At 39.4% G+C, this 20,971-nt stretch overlaps 1 protein-coding gene across 1 annotated transcript in view; it reads right to left on the bottom strand.

Annotated features, from left to right (window-relative positions):
• Window positions 1–20,971, bottom strand: part of LOC116501004 (E3 ubiquitin-protein ligase KCMF1) — a 46,884-nt gene that overhangs the window by 5,554 nt on the left and 20,359 nt on the right. Inside the window, exons 2-4 of the mRNA XM_032206360.1 lie at window positions 16,763–16,930; window positions 7,783–7,922; window positions 3,231–3,332 (exon numbers count right to left, since the gene is read on the bottom strand). Coding sequence (XP_032062251.1) covers window positions 3,231–3,332; window positions 7,783–7,922; window positions 16,763–16,930 — 410 coding nt within the window. The remainder of the gene's footprint in view (window positions 1–3,230; window positions 3,333–7,782; window positions 7,923–16,762; window positions 16,931–20,971) is intronic.

Here is a 20,971-nt window from a genome sequence, read left to right as displayed (position 1 = left end):
CAAGAACATTTGCTGGGTGAAGCACCCAGGTACACACATGCCTAAAATAATCACACAGCTTCTAAAGCAAAGCTAAGGTGCAGTGTAGCTGTGGTGCAAGTCGGACATACAGATCTGAACCTCAGACTCTGTACACCAGACTCCTCGTATTTCTTTAGCTTTTTACTGTGTCTTAGAAATACCAAGATGGATTTTTTTCCTAAGATCAAAGACTTCTGCTAAGTAATCTCAACTGACATCACATGTTCAACACAAGTTATCAGAGACATGGACTTATTCCCCCTCCCCAATTCCTACATTAAATACTGAAAATAAAAAGCTTATTGCCTAATAAAAGTACACAGCAATTACTGTATTCCTTTTGACTTTTGTACTTCGTGCCAGAAACTTCATCCAAGAAATTTCAATACTTCAGTCCCTAAAACTTTGCATGAATTTAGCACCTTCACCACACTCCTTTGTTTTACCTTCCCTTTTTTAACCAAACAAATACCACGAATTCCAATTATGAGAATGATTTCTTTCATTTTCCTTATTTCCCTTCACTTCCCATCTGATGCTTAAATTTCAACTCATGTATTTTTACAGGCTCTCAAATTAAGACACCACTTGTACATTATCTACTACAGTGTGGTATTAGTGTCCAATGTACTTTTTACAAAACATACAGGTACAGTGCAGAACCTCAGGACACTGCAGAGGTCAATAACTTAAGATTGAAAAAAAAGGCCAGACTTCTTATGGTAAGAAAGAACAAATGATTATTAAAAGAAAGTTTACAGAACACTTGCCTTTCAAACCTGTTCTGCTACAGCGTTAAAATACAACATCTAGGGTGCAGGTGGAAAATCTTCCTCGGAACAGAATACAGTTTGCCCAGCACACAGAGTGCCTTCCACCTCTAAGTGTGCTAACACTGGGTGCTTCTGGATGCATTTCCCTAGCTTTCTCCATAACCAGACCTGATAGAAAAGACCAGTTTCCGTAGATTTTTCAAGATACTGTGGGGTAGGTTTGCTAACTGCAGCTTTTAAAGTGCTTTAAGATCAAAAGTGAAGTCTCCGCAACTATGCTAGGGTAAGAAAAACCTTTGTAAACCCTAACTTGTGACAAACAGATAAGCTGAACAGCCATGCAAGAGCTACATGGATTACTAAGGCTGAGAAGATATATTTAATAAATTTTCAAACATCTTCCTGCTGAAGTAAGAATCTATTTGTCCAAGAAAGATCCCTTCTGGAATGAGTGACATTGAAGCGTTACCCTGTACATGAAAATACTAGTTTTTATGTTTTTTGTTTTTTTTTTTTAATCTATATAGCTAGCAATAAACAAACACTCAAACTGTACATTATCTGGCAGCCATCACCGATATGGAAGGGGGGGACAAAAGGTGAAGAAACATGAATACCAGTCAAACATCTCATCATGCATGTCTGCACGAAATTGTTTTCACTGCATAACTAGTAAAGTTTAGGTTTCCTGGCCTACAGTACCACTACATTAATGTTGGAGGCCCATAATTTAACCTTTGGTATATCGCTATGCAGTTGTTAGGGATGTACGTTTTGTTAGATAAAGCACAATTGGGCAGGTGTTACATAAAACACAAAATTGACAGAAACCACAGAACTAACCTGATGTGAGAATATGTGCTCAATGACTCATTACACCAGTCAACAAGGCCAGGAAAGACCCAATGGTCTGGAAGTTGGAGCGTATGTATGTACATATATATTTATATGTATATATATTATATTACATATATGTATTATATTACATATGTATATAATATATTACATATATGTAATATATTATATTACATATATATATATGTGTATATATGTGTGTGTGTGTGTGTGTGTGTGTATATATATATATATATATATATATATATATATATATATATATATATATATATATATATATATATATATATTTAAATATCCAAGAAATACCCATTTTGTGAAGACTGACATTGAAGCCTTACTCTGCATTTGAAAAGGATGATTGACAATACCTTCCTCATCAGTCTCATCCCACCTCTACCCAAAAGGGAGGATGGCACAACTGCCTTAGAAGACCCCAGGCTGGGACCTCCAGGGACAGCAGGGACCAAGCTCACATTCCCAGAGCCACCACACTCAGCACCAGCTCCTCCCTAATGCTTAAGGGTCCTGCTTCTGCTTCCATCCACAAGGAAAGGGGAAGCAGGGATGACTGCTTTCCTGTAAATTTGTAGTGATCTTTGCATTACACATTACTCCTTCACAGAGGCCATGAACACCCAAATTCCTTTACACTGATCCAATTAATGTGTAGTAATTAACTTGTGTGTTTATTGTGTCCTGACCCTTAAACTATGGTAAACACTAACAAGCTTAAGTGCAAACACAATCACAACTGAAATGAAGACATCTCCTTAAGCGATGTCTTCCTTCTGTTAGCATAATGAACTTCAGTTGCAAAGTGTTTTTTTTCCCTTTCTAAATCTTTGAACAAAAAAAGGTATTACCAAAGTAGTAATGTAGTCTTTTTGTCTATTTGTTTATATGAGATGCACAAAGAAATAATTCAGACTACTTACTTTAAGTACTCTACATAACTTGCAGGTACGCTATATAACCTCATCTAATAATAAAAAATTTAAAGCATCAATTAACCCTAACAATTCTTTCAGCTTTCCAGCCATCAAATGTACTTAAATATGCATAATTTGCTGCTAAGGTAACTGAAAGACAGCCACTTGTTTTCCAGGAATTCTGGGAAATTCATACTACAAAAATATCAGTAGTTAACACTAGGAAACTACCTTGTTAAAGAATGGTCATAGAACATTTGTCAAAACCAGCTAAGCTCGAATCATCCTCAGATCACTGTCTTCACATCACAAATAGTTAAAACCCACTGTTGATCCTGGATACATAAAATCAAGACTAATGACCAGGCAGGATAAACTACAACGTAAGTAGGATTTTTTTTTTTAAATCAAAACACAGTGTGAAACATACCTATAGGCTATTCACCGTCTAATATTTATGGTTTTGTTTTGTTTTTACTAGAAAGGAAGTTTTGACATACAAATCTCCAGCAACTTTTAAGTTCCAGGAAAACCAGAGGTATAACCCCTTGATTAAAAAAGAAAAAAAAACAGTATCAATACAAGTAGTCATGTCTACTAGATGAAAAAGACTTCAACTTCTTCTGTCTGTCATCTTAGGAAAGGATATTAAATCTCTAGGAGCTCTGTGTTCCAGTGTAAGATGAGCTGCAAAGTCATCTGTGACATGATTGGGATCCCCTCCAGGTAATGCTGCACAGATTGGACAAATCTGAAATGACAAAGAAAAAAAACAAATTTGTAAGTTTACACAAAGTAGAACTCCTATCACTTAGTCAGTCACTAGACAGGGCTCATTGAGAGGGCTTTAAACTAGCTAAAAAGGGAGACAGGGCTGAAATAAGGCTTGTGTTGGAGGTGTGCCAGGGGAATAATGGCTAAGCCAGAGGAGAAGGCAATGGCCCAGCTGAAGTGCATCTACACCAATGCATGCAGCATGGGTAAGAAACAGGAGGAGCTGGAAGCGATCATGTGGCAGGCAGGCTACGACTTGGTTGCCATCACGGAAAGGTGGTGGGACCAGTCTCATGACTGGAGTGCTGCAATGTCTGGCTACAGGGTCTTCAGAAGGGACAGGCAGCACAGAAGGGGTGGTGGTGTGGCTCTCTGTATCAGAGGGAGTTTTGATGTTGTGGAACTTGAGGCTGGGAATGATAGGGTTGAGTCCCTATGGGTTAGGATCAGCGGGAAGGCCAACAAGGGAAGCATCCTGGTGGGGGTCTGTTATAGACCGCCAAACCAGCATGAGGAGATAGATGAGGAGTTCTGCAGGCAGCTGACAGAAGTTGCGAAATCATCGGTGCTTGTTCTCATGGGGGACTTCAACTTCCCTGACATATCCTGGAAGCACAACACAGCCCAGAGAAAGCAGTCTAGGAGGTTTCTGGAGAGCGTGGAAGATGCTTCCTGACGCAGCTGGTTAGTGAGCCTACCAGGGGTGGCGCCCCGCTAGACCTTCTCTTCACAAACAGAGAAGGACGGGTGGGAGATGTGGTTGTCGGGAGCTGTCTTGGGCAAAGTGACCACGAGATGGTGGAGTTCTCTGTTCTTGGCGAAGTCAGGAGTGGGATCAGTAAAACCACAATCTTGGACTACAGCAGGGCTGCCTTTGAGCTGCTGAGGACACTGGTTGGCAGAGTCCCTTGGGAGGCGGTTCTGAAGGGCAGAGGGGTCCAGGAAGGCTGGGCGCTCCTCGAGAAGGAAATCTTAATGGCTCAGGAGCGGTCTGTCCCCACGTGCCCAAAGACGAGCCGGCAGGGAAGAAGACCCCTGGCTGAGCAGAGAGTTGTGGCTTGAGCTTAGGAGAAAAAAGAGGGTTTGTAATCTTTGGAAAAGAGGACGGGCCACCCAGGAGGACTATAAGGATGTAGCGAGGCAGTGCAGGGACAAAATTAGAAAGGCCAAAGCTCATCTGGAGCTCAAACTGGCTACTGCTGTTAAAGACAACAAAAAATGTTCTTATAAATACATCAACACAAAAAGGAGGACTAAGGAGAATCTCCAGCCTTTACTGGATGCGGGGGGAAACTTAGTTACAAGAGATGAGGAAAAGGCGGAGGTGCTCAATGCCTTCTTTGCCTCAGTCTTTAGCGGCAATACCGGTTGTTCTCTGGATGCCCAGTACCCTGAGCTGGTGGAAGGGGATGGGGAGCAGGATGTGGCCCTCACTATCCAGCAGGAAATGTTTGGCGACCTGTTGCAGCACTTGGATGTGTGCAAGTCGATGGGGCCGGATGGGATTCACCCGAGGGTGCTGAGAGAGCTCGCAGAGGAGCTGGCCAAGCCACTGTCCATCATTTATCAGCAGTCCTGGCTATCGGGGGAGGTCCCAGTTGACTGGCGGCTAGCAAGCGTGACGCCCAGCTACAAGGTAGACCCGGGAAACTACAGGCCTGTCAGTTTGACCTCAGTCAGAGAAAGACCTGGGAGTATTGGTGGATAGTCAGCTGAATATGAGCCAGCAGTGTGCTCAGGTGGCCAAGAAGGCCAACAGCATCCTGGCTTGCATAAGAAGCAGTGTGGCCAGCAGGGCTAGGGAGGTGATCGTCCCCCTGTACTCGGCTCTGGTGAGGCCGCACCTCGAGTACTGTGTTCAGTTTTGGGCCCCTCGCTACAAGAAGGACATCGAGGTGCTTGAGCGGGTGCAGAGAAGGGCGACGAAGCTGGTGAGGGGCCTGGAGAACAAGTCCTACGAGGAGCGGCTGAGGGAGCTGGGCTTGTTCAGCCTGGAGAAAAGGAGGCTCAGGGGCGACCTTATCGCTCTCTATAGGTACCTCAAGGGAGGCTGTAGCGAGGTGGGGGTTGGCCTGTTCTCCCACGTGCCTGGTGACAGGACGAGGGGGAATGGGCTTAAGTTGAGCCAGGGGAGTTTTAGGTTGGATGTTAGGAAGAACTTCTTTACCGAAAGGGTTGTGAGGCATTGGAACAGGCTGCCCAGGGAAGTGGTGGAGTCACCATCCCTGGAGGTCTTTAAAGGAGGTTTAGATGTAGAGCTTAGGGATATGGTTTAGTGGAGGATTTGTTAGTGTTAGGTCAGAGGTTGGACTGGGTGATCTTGGAGGTCTCTTCCAGCCTAGACGATTCTGTGATTGTGTGGTTCTTAAACTTTAAAAATCACATTCCAGGCATCCACAAAACAAATAGTCACATATTAAAGAAAAAACACACAAAATAACTTCTCTGCTTTGCTCTCGTGAGACCCCACCTGGAGCACTGCATTCAGCTCTGGGGCTCCCAGCACAAGAAGGACATGGACATGTTAGAATGAGTCCCGAGGAAGGCCCTATTTCCTTCCAGGGCATAAAGCTACACTGATCTTCCAGAAATCCTGTCACTTAATGGAAGAGATAATTTTCTCCATTTTATTCTTGAAGAATACAATCTGAATAGCTCCTGTTTTGTTATTGTGAGAAAGCTCTCATCAGCTTTATCAACAACATGTCAAGCACCCTGACCTTACGGCTCATTCACAATTTATTCTCTTTACATTGTGTAAGCTTACAAACCTTAATCTATCACAAAATTTCCAATCTCTACCATAGATGCCAGTGCAATTTTTTGATTAAAAGTATCCAGCATTAAATTATCTTTTAAGAAAATATTGTCAAACTCTTCCTGTCCACAAGTACCTAATATCGTTACATGTACCAATGCCAAATACACGAGAAAATAAGCAGAAAATCATTTTCTTATCTGTACCACTCTGAATACAAAAGTGGCAAAATTCAGTCTTCACTTGTCAAAATTATTAACAGTAAAATGTTTTATTTTTATTTTGTTACATTTCTTCCCTCTGGTGGGCCAGAATTCTTTGGGCTCATTTATTTAAAAAGATGAGTGGGAAGTAAAGAGTGACCATAAACAAAATAAAAGTTGCTCCATCCCTGGAAACTTTCCTAAAGATGTCAGTTAAAAAATAGCTTTTATACTCAGATCTACTATTAGGACTAAAAGGTCACTACCTAAACAAGAATAGTTGCTTGGAAATCCAAGATCACAGAAGTTTAGAACCAACAAGATTTCCTTCTCACTTAGGTGATGGCTTTTCACCATCTGCAGTAAGTCTCCAGTACCCAAGCAGTCTCACCTCTTTTGCACACTAAACATTTATCAGAAAAGCTGGAGTCAATACTTAGCACAAACATATGCAATCATATTCAAGGATTAAAATACTGTCCTTTATCATTATTTGAAACAGAGATGATAATTTTGCAGGCTGACTCCAGAAGAGGAAAGACTAATTTAACGCACACAACTCCTTCAGAAACCAGTTGGGTAGCAGGTGTTTACGAACACAAATTTGGGCTTTATATATGGAATTCTAGAAGCTTCAGCCACAAACAAGGACATGCCACATTTATAAACCTAGAATCTTGATATTCTGTGTCACAAACATACCACTGACATCAAGTGGTGCAAATCTGAACTACAACACCAAACCACAAAAGAGAAGTCATCCAAATGTGGAATTTTCAATTAGTGACACTACGTCTGAAAGGTGCAAAGTTAAAGAGAAAAATCAAGGAGATTATAAAGCTTCAGTGTGTCACTAAGATAACTCATGATCCTACAGTGTCACTGCTAAAAGTAAACTGTTTCAGTTCCTTATGTTTTCAGGAAAGATCAGAGCCTCACAACAGTCGACATGTTACCTTCCCCTCAGTATTCCTTAACACATGAATAGGCTTCAGTAGGCTTGAAGAAAACAGGTTTATTTTCTTCCATAGAATTCCTTGAAAGTTAAGCAGACATCTGCTGCTGCTGCACACCCTCCTCTGTCTTAAGAGTTACAACAGACTGGCATAGCTATGGTCTCACAGGACACTGTAAACTCATCTGGCAATTACATACAGGCTGTAAAAAGGGAGACGCTGCTATAAAGAATAACCAGGAGAACACTTTAAATATTGTCTTACAGCATAATAAGCCCCCAAGCATTTACATTATGGCAAACAAACAGCTATCATGAAAGAAAAGCAAGCTTATTATCCAAGGATACCCTTAAAACACGGAAGAATTTAGATGTCACTGCCAAACGTAGGTACATCTGAAAAAGCATTTAAATGAATTCATGCTTCAAGAAAGATGTTGTACCAATTTCCCAGAAGATTCTTTTTCATATTTTTCCACCACAATTAAAAACCAATTCTGAAGCTTCTTACCACTTCTGTTGATGTTTCTGCATGCTCAGAAGTAACATGTTCTTGAAGAGATGTTTCCGTATAACCCATTTTTCCGCAATAAGGACAAGTAAATGACTGTGGCTGCTCTACAGAAAAAGCTTCTCCACCATAGTACAAATCTGGAACAAAAATTATTTAAGTAGAAATTATTTCACACAATAGAGTCAATTACCTTTTTCATGTAAACCTCTGTTTATGAATGTACTTGAATGCAATCACTGCCAAATTAATCTGGTATTTAACTAAAATGGCCATTTTAATACTCTATAAAGGCCATATGCTGATAGTCAAAGTGTTCAATTACTGATGACAAAACACAGACAGACTGCATTTCATTTTCATTAGCGAACATAATAATATCTTCTAATATGCAGTAGAAGCAAAGGCTCCTCTGTTGCGGCCAGATCTTCGCTTTTCTATCACCCTTGTTATCCCTAGTACAAGGTGACCTGTGGTATTTTTCAATCATGAGATTAGTTCTCAAAAGCTTAACTCTGAACACTACTCTCTGCAAGTTTAGATTAAAATTTAAAAGTCCTCTGTGACTCCATCCATCAATATTTATGCCATAGCCGAACCACAGTTTAGTAATAAGAACTTTCAGAAATGTCTTAATCAGATTTCTCTTTCTTGTATAACTTTTATTTATGTTACACGCTAGTTTCAAAACTGTGTTGAATTCAAGCACTGTTACACTGCCTATGAAATGCATGCACTTTTGAGTTCAAACTTAACACTTATCCATACTTATCATGAAAATTTAATTAACAATGAAAAAAATGTTTTTGTTTTTGTTTTTGTTTTTTTCTTAGTCTTCCTCTGCAGGGGTTATGTATTCTACAAGAAACATGAATAAACTTCAAATTCACATCAATAAAGAAGTAACTTTTGAGGAACTGATTTAAAATCTTTTCACTGATTTTTTTTTTCTATGAGTCATTCAAAACTAAAAATTTTCAGAGAATCATGAGTAGTCTGCTGTAAATTAAGAATTGGATTAACCTGAATAGATACAAGAACTTATGTTCCGCACCCTAAGGCAATATCCATCTAATGTATTAGGAACGTGTACTTCTGCCAGAATAAGTCAGCACTTCCCAAGGTTTCTTGTATCTTCCACTATTGACCCGACTTTCTGACACAGCTAGGAAAAGCATTTTTGTTTCTGTAGCCACAGAAAAGACAATGCTGAAGTTAAAAATGTACATATCCATAGTCTATTATATTAACAGGTCAGTAACTAAGTTTTGATGGCTAACACTGCAAGCCCACTTTTATGGAGAAAATCACTTTTAATAACACACTAATGCACACAGTTAAAGATATGTGCAGCTCTACAAATGGAATATGCTGCAGACCAGAGTTTATGTTCAGTAGATCCCCGTTCCAATATTGGATGACGAGAGAAAGATGCCCCTTTAACACACATGGTATGAAACGCCCAAGTAGACCACAAGTGTTGCCCAAAAAGAAACAGAACCTGACAAGCTGATCATTTAACTGGTTCATCCAATTAATTATTGTGCTCAGCATGAGAACTATCCTGAATCTATGTTCATTTATTTAACGCATACACACGCACTAGAAACTTATGTCCACCAATCCAAGGCAGAAAATCTCCATCTTACAGGATAAATCAAATGAATTTACATGTATTTACATGCATAACTGTCTTTTGGCTTGAATAGGTTCTCTTAAAATCATAGTATACATATTTTCCATGTGGAGACCAGTCTTGTTTTGCTAGTCTTTCATACTCCTCTTAAACATGATATGCAATATAAAGTTATATGACAATCAACCTGTTCCAAGACTGTCTTGAGGCGGTACAAAGGCTGTTTCAGATATAACACACAGATGATGCACATAATTCACAAAACTTCGAGATACTGGAGTTTCCAGACAGTGCCACTTCATTGCACACTCTTCTGAAAGTTTTCTCAAAATTCACATTCAGATTCCTACTCTGATGTTGATAAAAACATGAGTGAGGGTATAAAAATTGCCAATATGCTGCAGCATACCCAAATATGAAGAATCTAAGTATGTCATTGTTTCAAATGAGGAAAGCAGGAACAAGGTTTACACAGGATGAAGTTTTAAGGATTCACTAAAACAGTCTCTGAACGGGTCAATCGTACACAAAGTGGAACAAATACTCTTTCAGAAAAATATTTTGAAAGGCAAAGGTTGAATAAAACAGATAAATGCAAAGTGCTGTAGTGAAGGTTGATTAAAGAATCCTCCTTAGCATTGTATGAAGACGAATTGTTAACAAAAGCTCATTACACAAGTCACTACAGCATGTATCAAAAAGGAGAAGCATGTATATCAAAAGGAGAAACATTTTTTTCCACTGTTTCATTGCACAGAGGAGATGTGAACTTCAGTTCTCATGTTATTTCACGTTCAGAAGATACAAAAACGTTGGGACATATATAAGTATTCTGGGAACAAAATCAGTGAGATGGCCAAGCTTTTGAACTGAATAGTAATAAAGAATTCCAAATTAACTCTATTTAATCTGCCCAAAATAACACAAGTAAACACTATCCTGTTTGGTTAAAGTAATGCACCAAGAACTTCTGCAAAGAAGGCTGCATACCTATAGAAACAACAAAAATGCCAGTCAAACACACAAAACAGAAGCTAGTGATAGCTCGTTTAGTTAATCACCCAATTTCCCTCATGCATTGGTATGATTTTTAGCACGATGATTAAACACCTATTTAATGATTGGAAAAATGGGATTTTCCACTGCTGCAGACATACATGCACTACAGCTTCAAGTCAATTTTTCTCAAGATACTCCTAGCTGAGCAGTCTCATTTTTGTAAATTTTTAAGTTCTGACACCTTATATGCTATTTGGGTGAAACAAGATGATGACACAAAGTGGCAAGCTAACACAAAAAGGGGCAAATCATCTAATTCTTTAGAGGGTTTGCCTATAAAAGGCTCTTAAAATTATTAGGTCATCTAAAAGCCTCTACCTATAAACCTCACCATTTCATGAATGGAAGTATTTTGAAGTAAGGGACCAAAGGGCACCGGGCCATTACCAATCTGAAGAGAGTGGTAAATAGGGTAACATGCAGGTAAAAATCTCTCTCCCATGGATATGCTGTTAGCTCAGTCCAGATGTCAACAATTCCAGTAGTACTGTTCTGTCACAGAGGAGAGAGGTTCGACAAGTGCTGTCAAATCCTGTGTTTCTGGTCCTTTTACAGAATCTGAAACAAGCCATTTATTAATTAAAAAAAAAATCCGAGTTCCTTCCAACCTCTTGATTATGCTCCCACATGTTCTCCCACTTATACTTCCTTTCTCATCTTTCCTATAACAGCAAACATACATGCATATGGCAACTAAGTATGCCTTCATCTGAAAGAAAAGATATATTTTAAAAAGCACCTTTAAGAAGTGAAATCAGTTACTGGCAAATACGAGTATCTTTTTCCTTTGGAAGATCGTATCTTCCTTCTTTTTCCTCAAATCTCCCTCCACCTCTTACAATCAAGCTTCTGAGCTTTTATAGCCAGAAATGTTTTAATTTAAGCAGCCTAAGTTCTAAAAAAAAAAAAAAAAAAAAAAAAAAAAGTTGTTTTTTAGTTGGTTGGTAATTGTGGTATCATCCATCTTTTTTTCTCTCTGGATTTAGAGTTCAGTTATTGAATAGATATCTCTCTACCTGTTTTGTTTCTAATACATGAACAGTCCTAAAAATTATTACCATAGTCATATTATTGATGACCAAAGGCTCATTTGGTAACGAAAGCCTTAATGATTGGAAGCAGTGTGGGGAAAATGAAAAGGCTATGGCTCCATGTATTACTGCTCTGATGCAACTGGCTCATGGCTAAAGAATAATCCCTTGTAGCAACAAAGAAATCTTTCAGATAATGAATTTTGATTCTTTCCAAATGCCCTCCTACACAAAATTTTGAGGCCATAACTCTTCAAGCTCCTCTGGACCTCTGCAGCCCTCTTCTCAGAAGAGCTAGGAAGGCAGATAAGGTTGCTCAGTAAAAAGAAAACAACAAAACCACCAGACTAAATTACATTCCTCCAGGAGGAGATTAATTACCTACATGGCTGATCAGTTGCAGGAAGAACACAGCGGAATAGAAGAATCAGAACACTGTCTAAAAAGGAGTCAACAATAGCTTAGGAATTTAGATTTCAAACTGGGTGTTTATAGATTATAGCTATTCTTGAAGGAAATCAATTTAATGTGAAAACTCAAGCAAAAATATGAGCAGTTTTGCTTTATCATCCATCCAGACTACTTGTATTTAACATTTAAATCCTCAGCGAACATATTCTGAAACTTGGCAGAAGGTTAGAAACGAGGCAGAAGTACAGTAAGATTCCTTAGATAAAAATCAGTCTTTGAAAGAGATGATTCAGGACTACATTTTACAACAGCTTGTACTTGTTTGCTGTTTAGACATATTTCTTTTACAAGGGTACATGAAAGTCAGGAATTTTAGGTTTGTTTTTCTTCCATGAGTAATTTAATTTCAATTAGATACTCGCAAATAAAAATGCTGGTGTTAAACAAGTTGTAGTGTAATTATTTGAAATATTTTTTTATCAGTGTTTGAAGAAAACAAATGGTGGCTACACAGCACATCAAAAAAGGGTCTGCCTGGAGCTTTCTGGGGCTGGAGCACTGCTGTAAGGGGAGGCTGCAGGCTGGGGATGGTTCGGCCTGGAGCAGAGGTGGCTTTGGAGCACCCCCATACCTACAAGATGTGAGGAAGGAGACTAAACCGGGCTCTTCACAGTGGTGCATTACGGGGTGTAAGGAAAAATGTTTTCCACCACGTAGATCAGCAGTGGACCAGGATACCCAAAATACAGGATGAACAGATTCAGTTGTCTACCTACCTTCTCCAAAAAAGTTTTTACTCATGTCTAGTTTGAATCTCCCCTGACACAGCTTTAAGCCACCTCCATCCCTGGAGGTTTTCAAGACTGAGCAAAGCCCTGATTAATGCTGGCCCTGCTTAGGGACGGTCCAGAGACCCCCCAGAGGTCCCTTCCAACCAGAACTACCTTACGACTGATCCTATGACATAATGATACACAGCCATACAGCTATGTTAGTCATCTGGACATCAGTGTTCTGCCTATCATAAATACTGCCCTGCTCTACAGACCAGAGGGATATATTCCCAAGTGGCAGGATCTCCTCTCCTCACCTACTTGGAACCCTCTTTTCACCACCAATGCAGTGCGACAGCCATGTTTGCTACAATAAAATGCCAAAGCAGATCTCCCCACACACTCTCTGCCTGCCTGCATCCTATATCTAAGATCTAGCCATCTGGCCATAAACCCTGTTGTAGCTGTGCCCGGCCCTCCTGCTGCCTTAGATGGATTTTCCCCATGAACCCCCGACCTGAAATGTTACACTTCCTTTCTCTGGGACAGTCAGCAGGGCCTGATCCTCTCACCAACCCTGCCCTGCACATCTTGTTTGATTACAGGAGGACTGCTCCCTCCAAGCGAGGAGGCTGACCCCTCTTGTGCTGCGGTCACTCAGCTCTCGACTTGCTCTTCCCTGTGGAGCAGCCCTGGTTTTGCTGCTTCCTGACAGCAAGCACCACATTCTGAAGCCATGAGCAAGCACTGACACTAAGGAAGGTTAGAGATGATTTGAGGTCCATCTGCCAATACTGAGTAGTGCCAAAAGAGCAGCTGCTGCTTAGAGACAGTATGCTGGGGAGCAGCTCTGCTAACAGCTCTGGAGTGTCTCAGTGGACAGCAAACCAGCTGTTTGCCCCCGCATCGATGTCGGGAAACCATGACCTGGGCTGCATCACTGAAAGAAAATAACAACCAAATCAAGGGTTGTGATTATCCCATGTTACCTAGCACTTGTTAGGCCACAACAGGAATAGAGGCTCCAGTGTTGGCCTCTCCAGTTTAAGACAAACGCACACAAAAATAGAGCAGTTTGGGGCAGGGGGTGGGGAAGACATGCACGTGCGGATGTGTCCACCAAGATGGTTAGAGTGTTGGCAAACTTGACATAAGATGACAGGTTGAGGAAACAGCAGCAAATTTTGCCAAAGTGTTAGGCCACAAAAGGTTTCAAGACCTTAAGTCACATAAACGTCAGAGCTGGAAACTAAAGGTACACTTTTACAGTCCCTCTACTAAAGTAATACAACAGGATTCTGGTAGGGAATTCTATTAAAAACTTGCATTACTTTGCCAGTATTACCCTTTGCTACAGTGGAGTTTATGTAGGATCAAAATCATAAAGCATCCTAGTAGTTTAAAATTCTTCTTCAGAAAAAAGAAAACAATGAAAACTGCTCTGAACTTCTACATTGTCCTGACCAGTACCATCAGACTACCTGGTAAGTATATCCCTTTTTTTGCATAGACCTATTACAGTTCTGCTCTTTGACTCCTCAGAAATAAACCAATTGGTTTTATGCTCTGGAGTCACCTATCTTCACATACCAAACTTCATACTGTATTTTAATCTGTGTCACTGTTATGGCAGTCTATCACCCTTTGTGTGTAAAAGCATTTTCTTCCAGTGTGTCTGTGGGGACTAAAGCACAATACCACACCATGGCTGTTTTGAATCCCATCTACTTTCCAAAGTAATACTAGCTCACACAATGACTTCTGAAAGACAGATAAGCCAACGAGATGGTTCAAGACTAAACACTGGTGTCGCAAGTAATCACCGGGGCTTTTCATTGGTATTCAGTGTTCTTATAAGGGCTCCTATACTAGTCCAAGTCTCTGGGAAAAAAGCGCCTTCAAGGCACCTAAGGAGCCCACCTTCTGCCATATGCTTTGCAACCTTATTACTGTGCCTAGGAACCCTAAAAATTATATATAAATAATATAATAAGTAAATACTAGAATTTTAATGGAAGAAAAGAAATGCTGAAACTATCCCAGATACACGGGATCGGTCCATGTGATTAGCTATTGACAGCAAACCTGAGCTTGGTCACAGCTTTAAGAACAGAGTACTGAGGTGAATCCAGCTGCCTGCACACAGACAGTGCTGGTCAGACGGGAACTATGGATACCAGGGTCCTCATCATCAACTGCAGCTGGATCTCCAGCAAGTGACTCACTGATCCCTTTTCTCATTTTTAAAGTCAGCAAAGCAACGCTGACTTCAGCTGAAGTGCTTGTTTCAGTTTTGCAACAGAAGGATCCCCCATGCTGCTTCCTTCTCCTTGGCACAATGCTCATCTTTAACCACCTCTCCTCTCCCCAACCCAACATATCCAACACCTTTAAGATCACTCATAAAAACAGAACAGTTTTCATACCTTTGAGTCAAACCTGATCACAGACAACAGTACTGAAGTTTGTCACTGACCACCTAATCTAGAATTCACGTAGCTACCTACATGTATACTAAGAGACTTTCAGTACATGTTTCTACTGAAGTTTTCCTTTCTCATACATTCCCTACCCATCATACATTAGAAGACACTTTCTTTTCTTTCTTTGAAGTTCAGCCTACCATGTCACCAAGAAGAAACTGAAGAATTGATTACCTCTGTGCTGTTTAGTTTAAGATTTCCAATCTTCTCCAAGAGATTATTTTCTTTTAACCTGTTAATATATTTCCTTTATGATTTTTAAATTCACTGGCATAACTACCCTGGTAACCTTGGAAGAGGCCATTTTAGACTAGCTCTACCGTTCATTATAGACTTTTAATTTAAAACTTAGAATTTCTTGGCTCCTAAATTTTTGGATGTTCTTCAGAGTCATATGATCGTGCCTATAGAGGTCTCTTTGAAAAGTTACCACAGTTTCTCTTAATAACTGTAACATACTGTAAAGCCACGCTCCTTTATGACTGACATCCTACAAGGAATTGTAGAATAAGAACGTGTTAAGCAAGATGTTACAGACCTTCCTGAGTCCTAAGAAAACGTTATCTATAAACATTCCCTAGTTCATGCAACAGTGTATGCATTTTTGACAACGAACTAAATGCTTTCCTTCCAAACCCTAGATTCCTAGGGCTTGCATTTTAGAAGTCATGACCAGGCATTCTCAGGGCAAGCAGAGGTCTGAGAACTGAGAGGAAGTCAGACACCCAACAGCCATTTTGAAAGAGAAACAGTACTTTTCTATACCCAGCTGTTCTCTGGTGTTTAAATCAATAAGGAAGCAGACTATTTCTGTTTTCATCAAGAACAAAGAAATTATCACCTCTAAAGCACTCAAAATGTGAAGAACAATACAGCTGGAATCACTAAAAAATATTAAAATGTGAGCCCTGTGGGCTTGGAGCATGTATTTGTTTAATGTCCAGTGACAGCAGCATATTACTGTAGAGGTTTGATGCAGAAGTATTTCCTCAGTTACAACCCCACTGTTACACTGATGCAACAGAAACAGCAAATGGGATAGGAGAAACAAGAACTTATTTTTAAATATTTATGTGGTTTTACAGTAAGAAATAATTTTGAAATTAGTGAAACTTCACAGGAGTCCAAGAAGACTACATGCTAGTCCTTGCCACATTCAGTACAGCCAGCCTATCGTTACCCTGCTGTACCAACATTCCCACATAAACCACCAGAGAACAACTCTCCTCCAGAATCTCGTCGTTTTTCTGCTTCTTCACTTTCACTTACAGGTACAACATACTGAAGCTTACCCCATTTTTTGAATCGGAAGTTAGTTAGAATTATAATTGTTATCAAATAAACTTAGTAGTCTGATAACCTGCTGTGCACCAAATTAAGAGATATGTAAGAGTTTTTATGTACCAGAATCAGGAAAACATGCTTTTTTTTTTTTTTTTTTTTTTTTAAAGAAGATGGGAATGTGCCCTTATTTTCAGTGTGCTAATGGAAGAAAAAGCGCTTAGTAAGTAGAAACATGAAAAATCCATATTCTGTTTACTAACACAACACAGCACCAAAGGACTAGAGTCTCAAATTACCACTTACCAAAATCTACTCTTGTTAGTATGCACTGCATTGGATGGTCAGTTGTATGCCTTGTTGTTGTTGCACCACTTTCATAACAAGTTGCACACAGATCGTAATCGTAGCAAATTAAACACTTGTATCGTCGACCTCGGAAATTTCCTTTTAAACATGCATCACAGCTGACACCTGTAAACAAAAAAAAAATGTTTTAAAACAACAATAAAAGCTTTTTTTTTTTGATGAAACAGATTTGTTCCTGCTCCCTCTCAACAACCAAAAGAAATCAGCCATCTCTGACACCTACACCTTACATACACGACTCAATTTCTAAAGGCATTTGCGTCTCTAATTAAATACTGTTCTGAAAATCAAGCTCTTGAACTCTAGAAGTAAAGTAAGGGCACACTCGAGCATCTGAAATGATAACAAATTGTTATAGAATACCTTTAGACACACCTTCCTACAGACATCTTTATTTGGTAGTATCACTACTAGTATTTGACTATTCAGCTAAGAGTTTTGGGTCAAGTACTCTTCACAGCTCAACAGCATACTGGTTGATCAAAGAAGAAAAAAAATGACAACAACCACCACTTACAAACATCTATGAGCTTTTCTGCCTTTACTTTCACATTTTTCTTAACATCCTAATTTTCAAGAACACCACCACAATCATTCCTGATATTACTATATACTACAAAGTAGGACTTTTTTTCTATTTTAAAGAATGGGGAAAAAGTAAAGCTTTTTTTTTTTTTTGGGGGGGAGGAGCGGGAGGGAGGGAGAGTTAGGCTGTATCGGTGCTCTCTATTTCTTTCTAGAGCTCAGTATTTGCACTTGCGAGTAGTCGTACTATGTGTGTCAGGAAAAGCCTTAACAGATTCCAGAGACTTTCATTTTTTTGTGTGGTTTCAGATCTCGGTTACTTGGTTAATTGCAGAATTGCAGAAGTATCACCATTTTGTAATCTGTCACGCCTAACAAACTTCCTTCAATTGCAGTGGTAAATTAAGGGCCTCCAGGAAAGAAACCACCGTATACACTGCAGGCAAAATTTTCATCAACATCCTCTTTCACCATCAGCTAAGGCTTGCTCTTCACAGCTCCCTTCAAGCACAGACTTTAGAGAAACATTACCAGAACAAAATACTGACACCATAACCCATGGCCTATTTACTTTTCTTTTTTTTTTAAGCCTACTTGCCAGAGAGAGGAGGACTGGTGTTAATTACAAAAAAATGCTTGCATTTCTTTTTGTTGTGTTACCCCACTCTGTAGCATCTGAACAGAAGCCTTAACACGGGAATACAGGAATGCAACAATCAGTTATTGCTTTTAAATCTCTGCTACTTGTTCAAACAATTGGATGACTAGTGGACAAAATTTTCTCTTTTTCTTCTAAAAAAAAAAAAAAAAAAAATTTCTCCACCTACAGGACTACCTTAAGGCATTCTCTCATCATTTCTCAGGTCAAAGCACTGTGCACTGGTATGAATACTGAAGCTAATTCTTCAGTTGCCTTGCTCAGTATGTAGCTTGGGTGTAACCGTACATGGAAGTTTATTCAGAAGAAACTGCTTCAAGAATACCCTTGTTTATAGCCTAACAGAACTAAATTTTTTAGGACTCCAAACTTTTTAATCTTACCCCCTTAGCATGCTTTTCTTTGATTTTTCGTCTTTTAACTCTGAAGGATCTGGAACGATGTTTGATAATTTGCATACTGTGAGCAACCTGATTTCTGAGGACATCTGCTCATTAAGCGTGTAAAATTTTAATGTTTCAGTCCATTTGTTTGCTGTTTTCATACTGAGATGTACGAAGCTTTATACATGCAGCATCCAAATTTCCCCCAACAATGCATGTTATACAGAAAACACTTATCAGCTATTGGCAGCACTGCAAGCCTTTTTGTTGCCTGCTAAACCTTCCAGAAAGCACTCGATCAGCAAGTTAGGCATCGTACTGAAATAAGCAGACTACTTTAACACAGAGCCTGTGTCAGACACCAACAACTTTCCAAACCAAGTATTAAGTCATGGTTCCCCAAAAAGTGGGGAAGGTACGGCTTATTTCTTTAAACTCAAAGCAGTTGATTTACTGCAGATGTACGCTTCTTTGCCACTGCCAAACTCCTCCCGTCACATGCTTTCTCAAACATCTACACAGATCCTATTTGAGGAAAGACATGTTTTTAAAGTTTTCCTTTACACATTTTCCTCCTGCCAATGGATTCTGAAGTGCAATGCCCCTCCTCCCATGTATTTTGTGATTATTAATTTTTCTCTGGAAAAATCGAACCATGAACACAAATCACAATATAATGTTTGTGCTTAAAAATACATGCAAGAAGGTTTTCAGACAGCAGATGTATTTTTGCTTCCTACAATCAATTCTCTACTGGAAAGTACACAATCTGAGCTCAACAACAACAGAATTCAGGTTAAAAGAATAATAAAATTATGCTTTCTACATCTCTCATGGTCAGTATTTTGCCATGGCTCCAAACTACCACTTCTTTCCCCTGCAGAAAGGAGCTGACAGCACTGGATGGATGTACCAAGCTACTTTTGTATGGTGGTTTATTTTTTTCCATGTAGCAGAGAAAGAAAGCCCCTAAAGGAAATTGGTTAAAAAAGTAATAATTAAATTAAAGGCCTTAGATTGGGAATTAAACCCATTTTTAAATCTGAAATATCCCACTGAATCCCTTTATTCTCGTCACTTATTCTTAGTCTTCCCTTTGAAAAGCAGTCCCACCAAAACTGAGGCCTGTTGCAGTTTTTCCTGTTCTTCTCCAAGCTGATTACCTGGCTGCCAAAACCTCACCCACCTATCTAAACTGAGATCTGGAAACTGAAATACCCAGCCCAGTAATCTCCTCTGACCCTACCACTTCTATTATAGTAAACACTCTCACTTCCTTATGAAAGCTTTGGTTTTTGTTTTTCTCTACTTTAATCTTTATGTCAACTGAAATTCCCCACAAAACCCCCAAGCATTCAGCAATAACATATTCCTGTTAGCATGGTATCTTTCACCAGATGCCAATCTTCCAGCATTTCCCTGCATTTACCTTATGTTGCAAATACAGCAGGCGTATTACAGATTCAAGAATGTCAGATTATACTGGATGCATCCATATTAATCACAGGTTTAGAGAAAAAAGCAGGCTCTGGAGGGATTCGTTTTGAAGCGAGGAACAAAAGCAAACAACCAACCAAAAGAAAAGACTGAACAACGTGTGACAAAGATTTAGATAGTCAGCATACAATTCTGACTGGCGCAAAATGCTAATTAATGACTTTTAAGAAAATGCTTGAGTGAAATCCTCTTAGCCCAGAAGGAATTGCTATTCATCGAGAACGTTTGAACACAGAGTAAGAAATAAACATTTTAGTTACAGTTTAGGTTTTCAATTCATTACCATAGATTATCCCATTTCTTCCTCAAATTTTCTTCTACGTTGCTGCTGCTGCGCCAAGTACTCACATACACTGTCTAACATGCTAAGTAAAAATTTCCTGCTCTCTGACAAAGGTTGGGTTTTTTGTTCTGCCTTTTAGATGTAACTCTGTTCCACTAGAGGGTAGCATTGTGCTAACAGCTAAAGGGGTTCGGTTCATCCTACCTTTCACTACCCAACTCCAATTTCTGAAGGCTTCTTCAGCAGCATCCCTTTGCAATGCCCACAGTCACAACTTTGCATTTCGAGTGAAATCAATCAGGAGGTACTTGACAGTCCCATTAATAAACTGTTCTTCTCCTTTCATACAAAATTCTTCCTTGTATATAAAATCATTCCACATCTGCACCTAATCAAGGCCAATGACCTCAGGAAGATATTGTCACACCAGCATTTTATGTAAAGGATATTGAATAGTAATTTGTTTTTAAAAAAACAAAACAAAACAAAACAATCCTCTCCCACCCCCCAAACACCTTTGTCACTTTGATCCTGACAATCAAAAACCCTTTGCTCTTATGACAAATAAAAAAAAAATTAGTTTTGCTAAGAATTAATTACCATCAAATCAACCTCTACTGGGTTTAACAGAGCGACCAAAGAAAGCATAAAATCTGATTTCGTAACAGGGAAAAAATGCTGGACAGACGTGGTTCAAATGCTAAGTATGTTGGGACTAATTTGTTTTTACAATTGCAAACAAACCTGAGGTGTAAAATCAAGTAAGATGTTCTGCAAGTCAAAAAAAAAACAAAATTACT

Source organism: Aythya fuligula, chromosome Z (assembly GCF_009819795.1).
Source record: "Aythya fuligula isolate bAytFul2 chromosome Z, bAytFul2.pri, whole genome shotgun sequence".
Classification (NCBI taxonomy): domain Eukaryota; kingdom Metazoa; phylum Chordata; class Aves; order Anseriformes; family Anatidae; genus Aythya; species Aythya fuligula.
The sequence above is the reverse complement of the archived record's forward strand: the minus strand, read 5'-3'. Positions and strand labels throughout refer to the sequence as shown.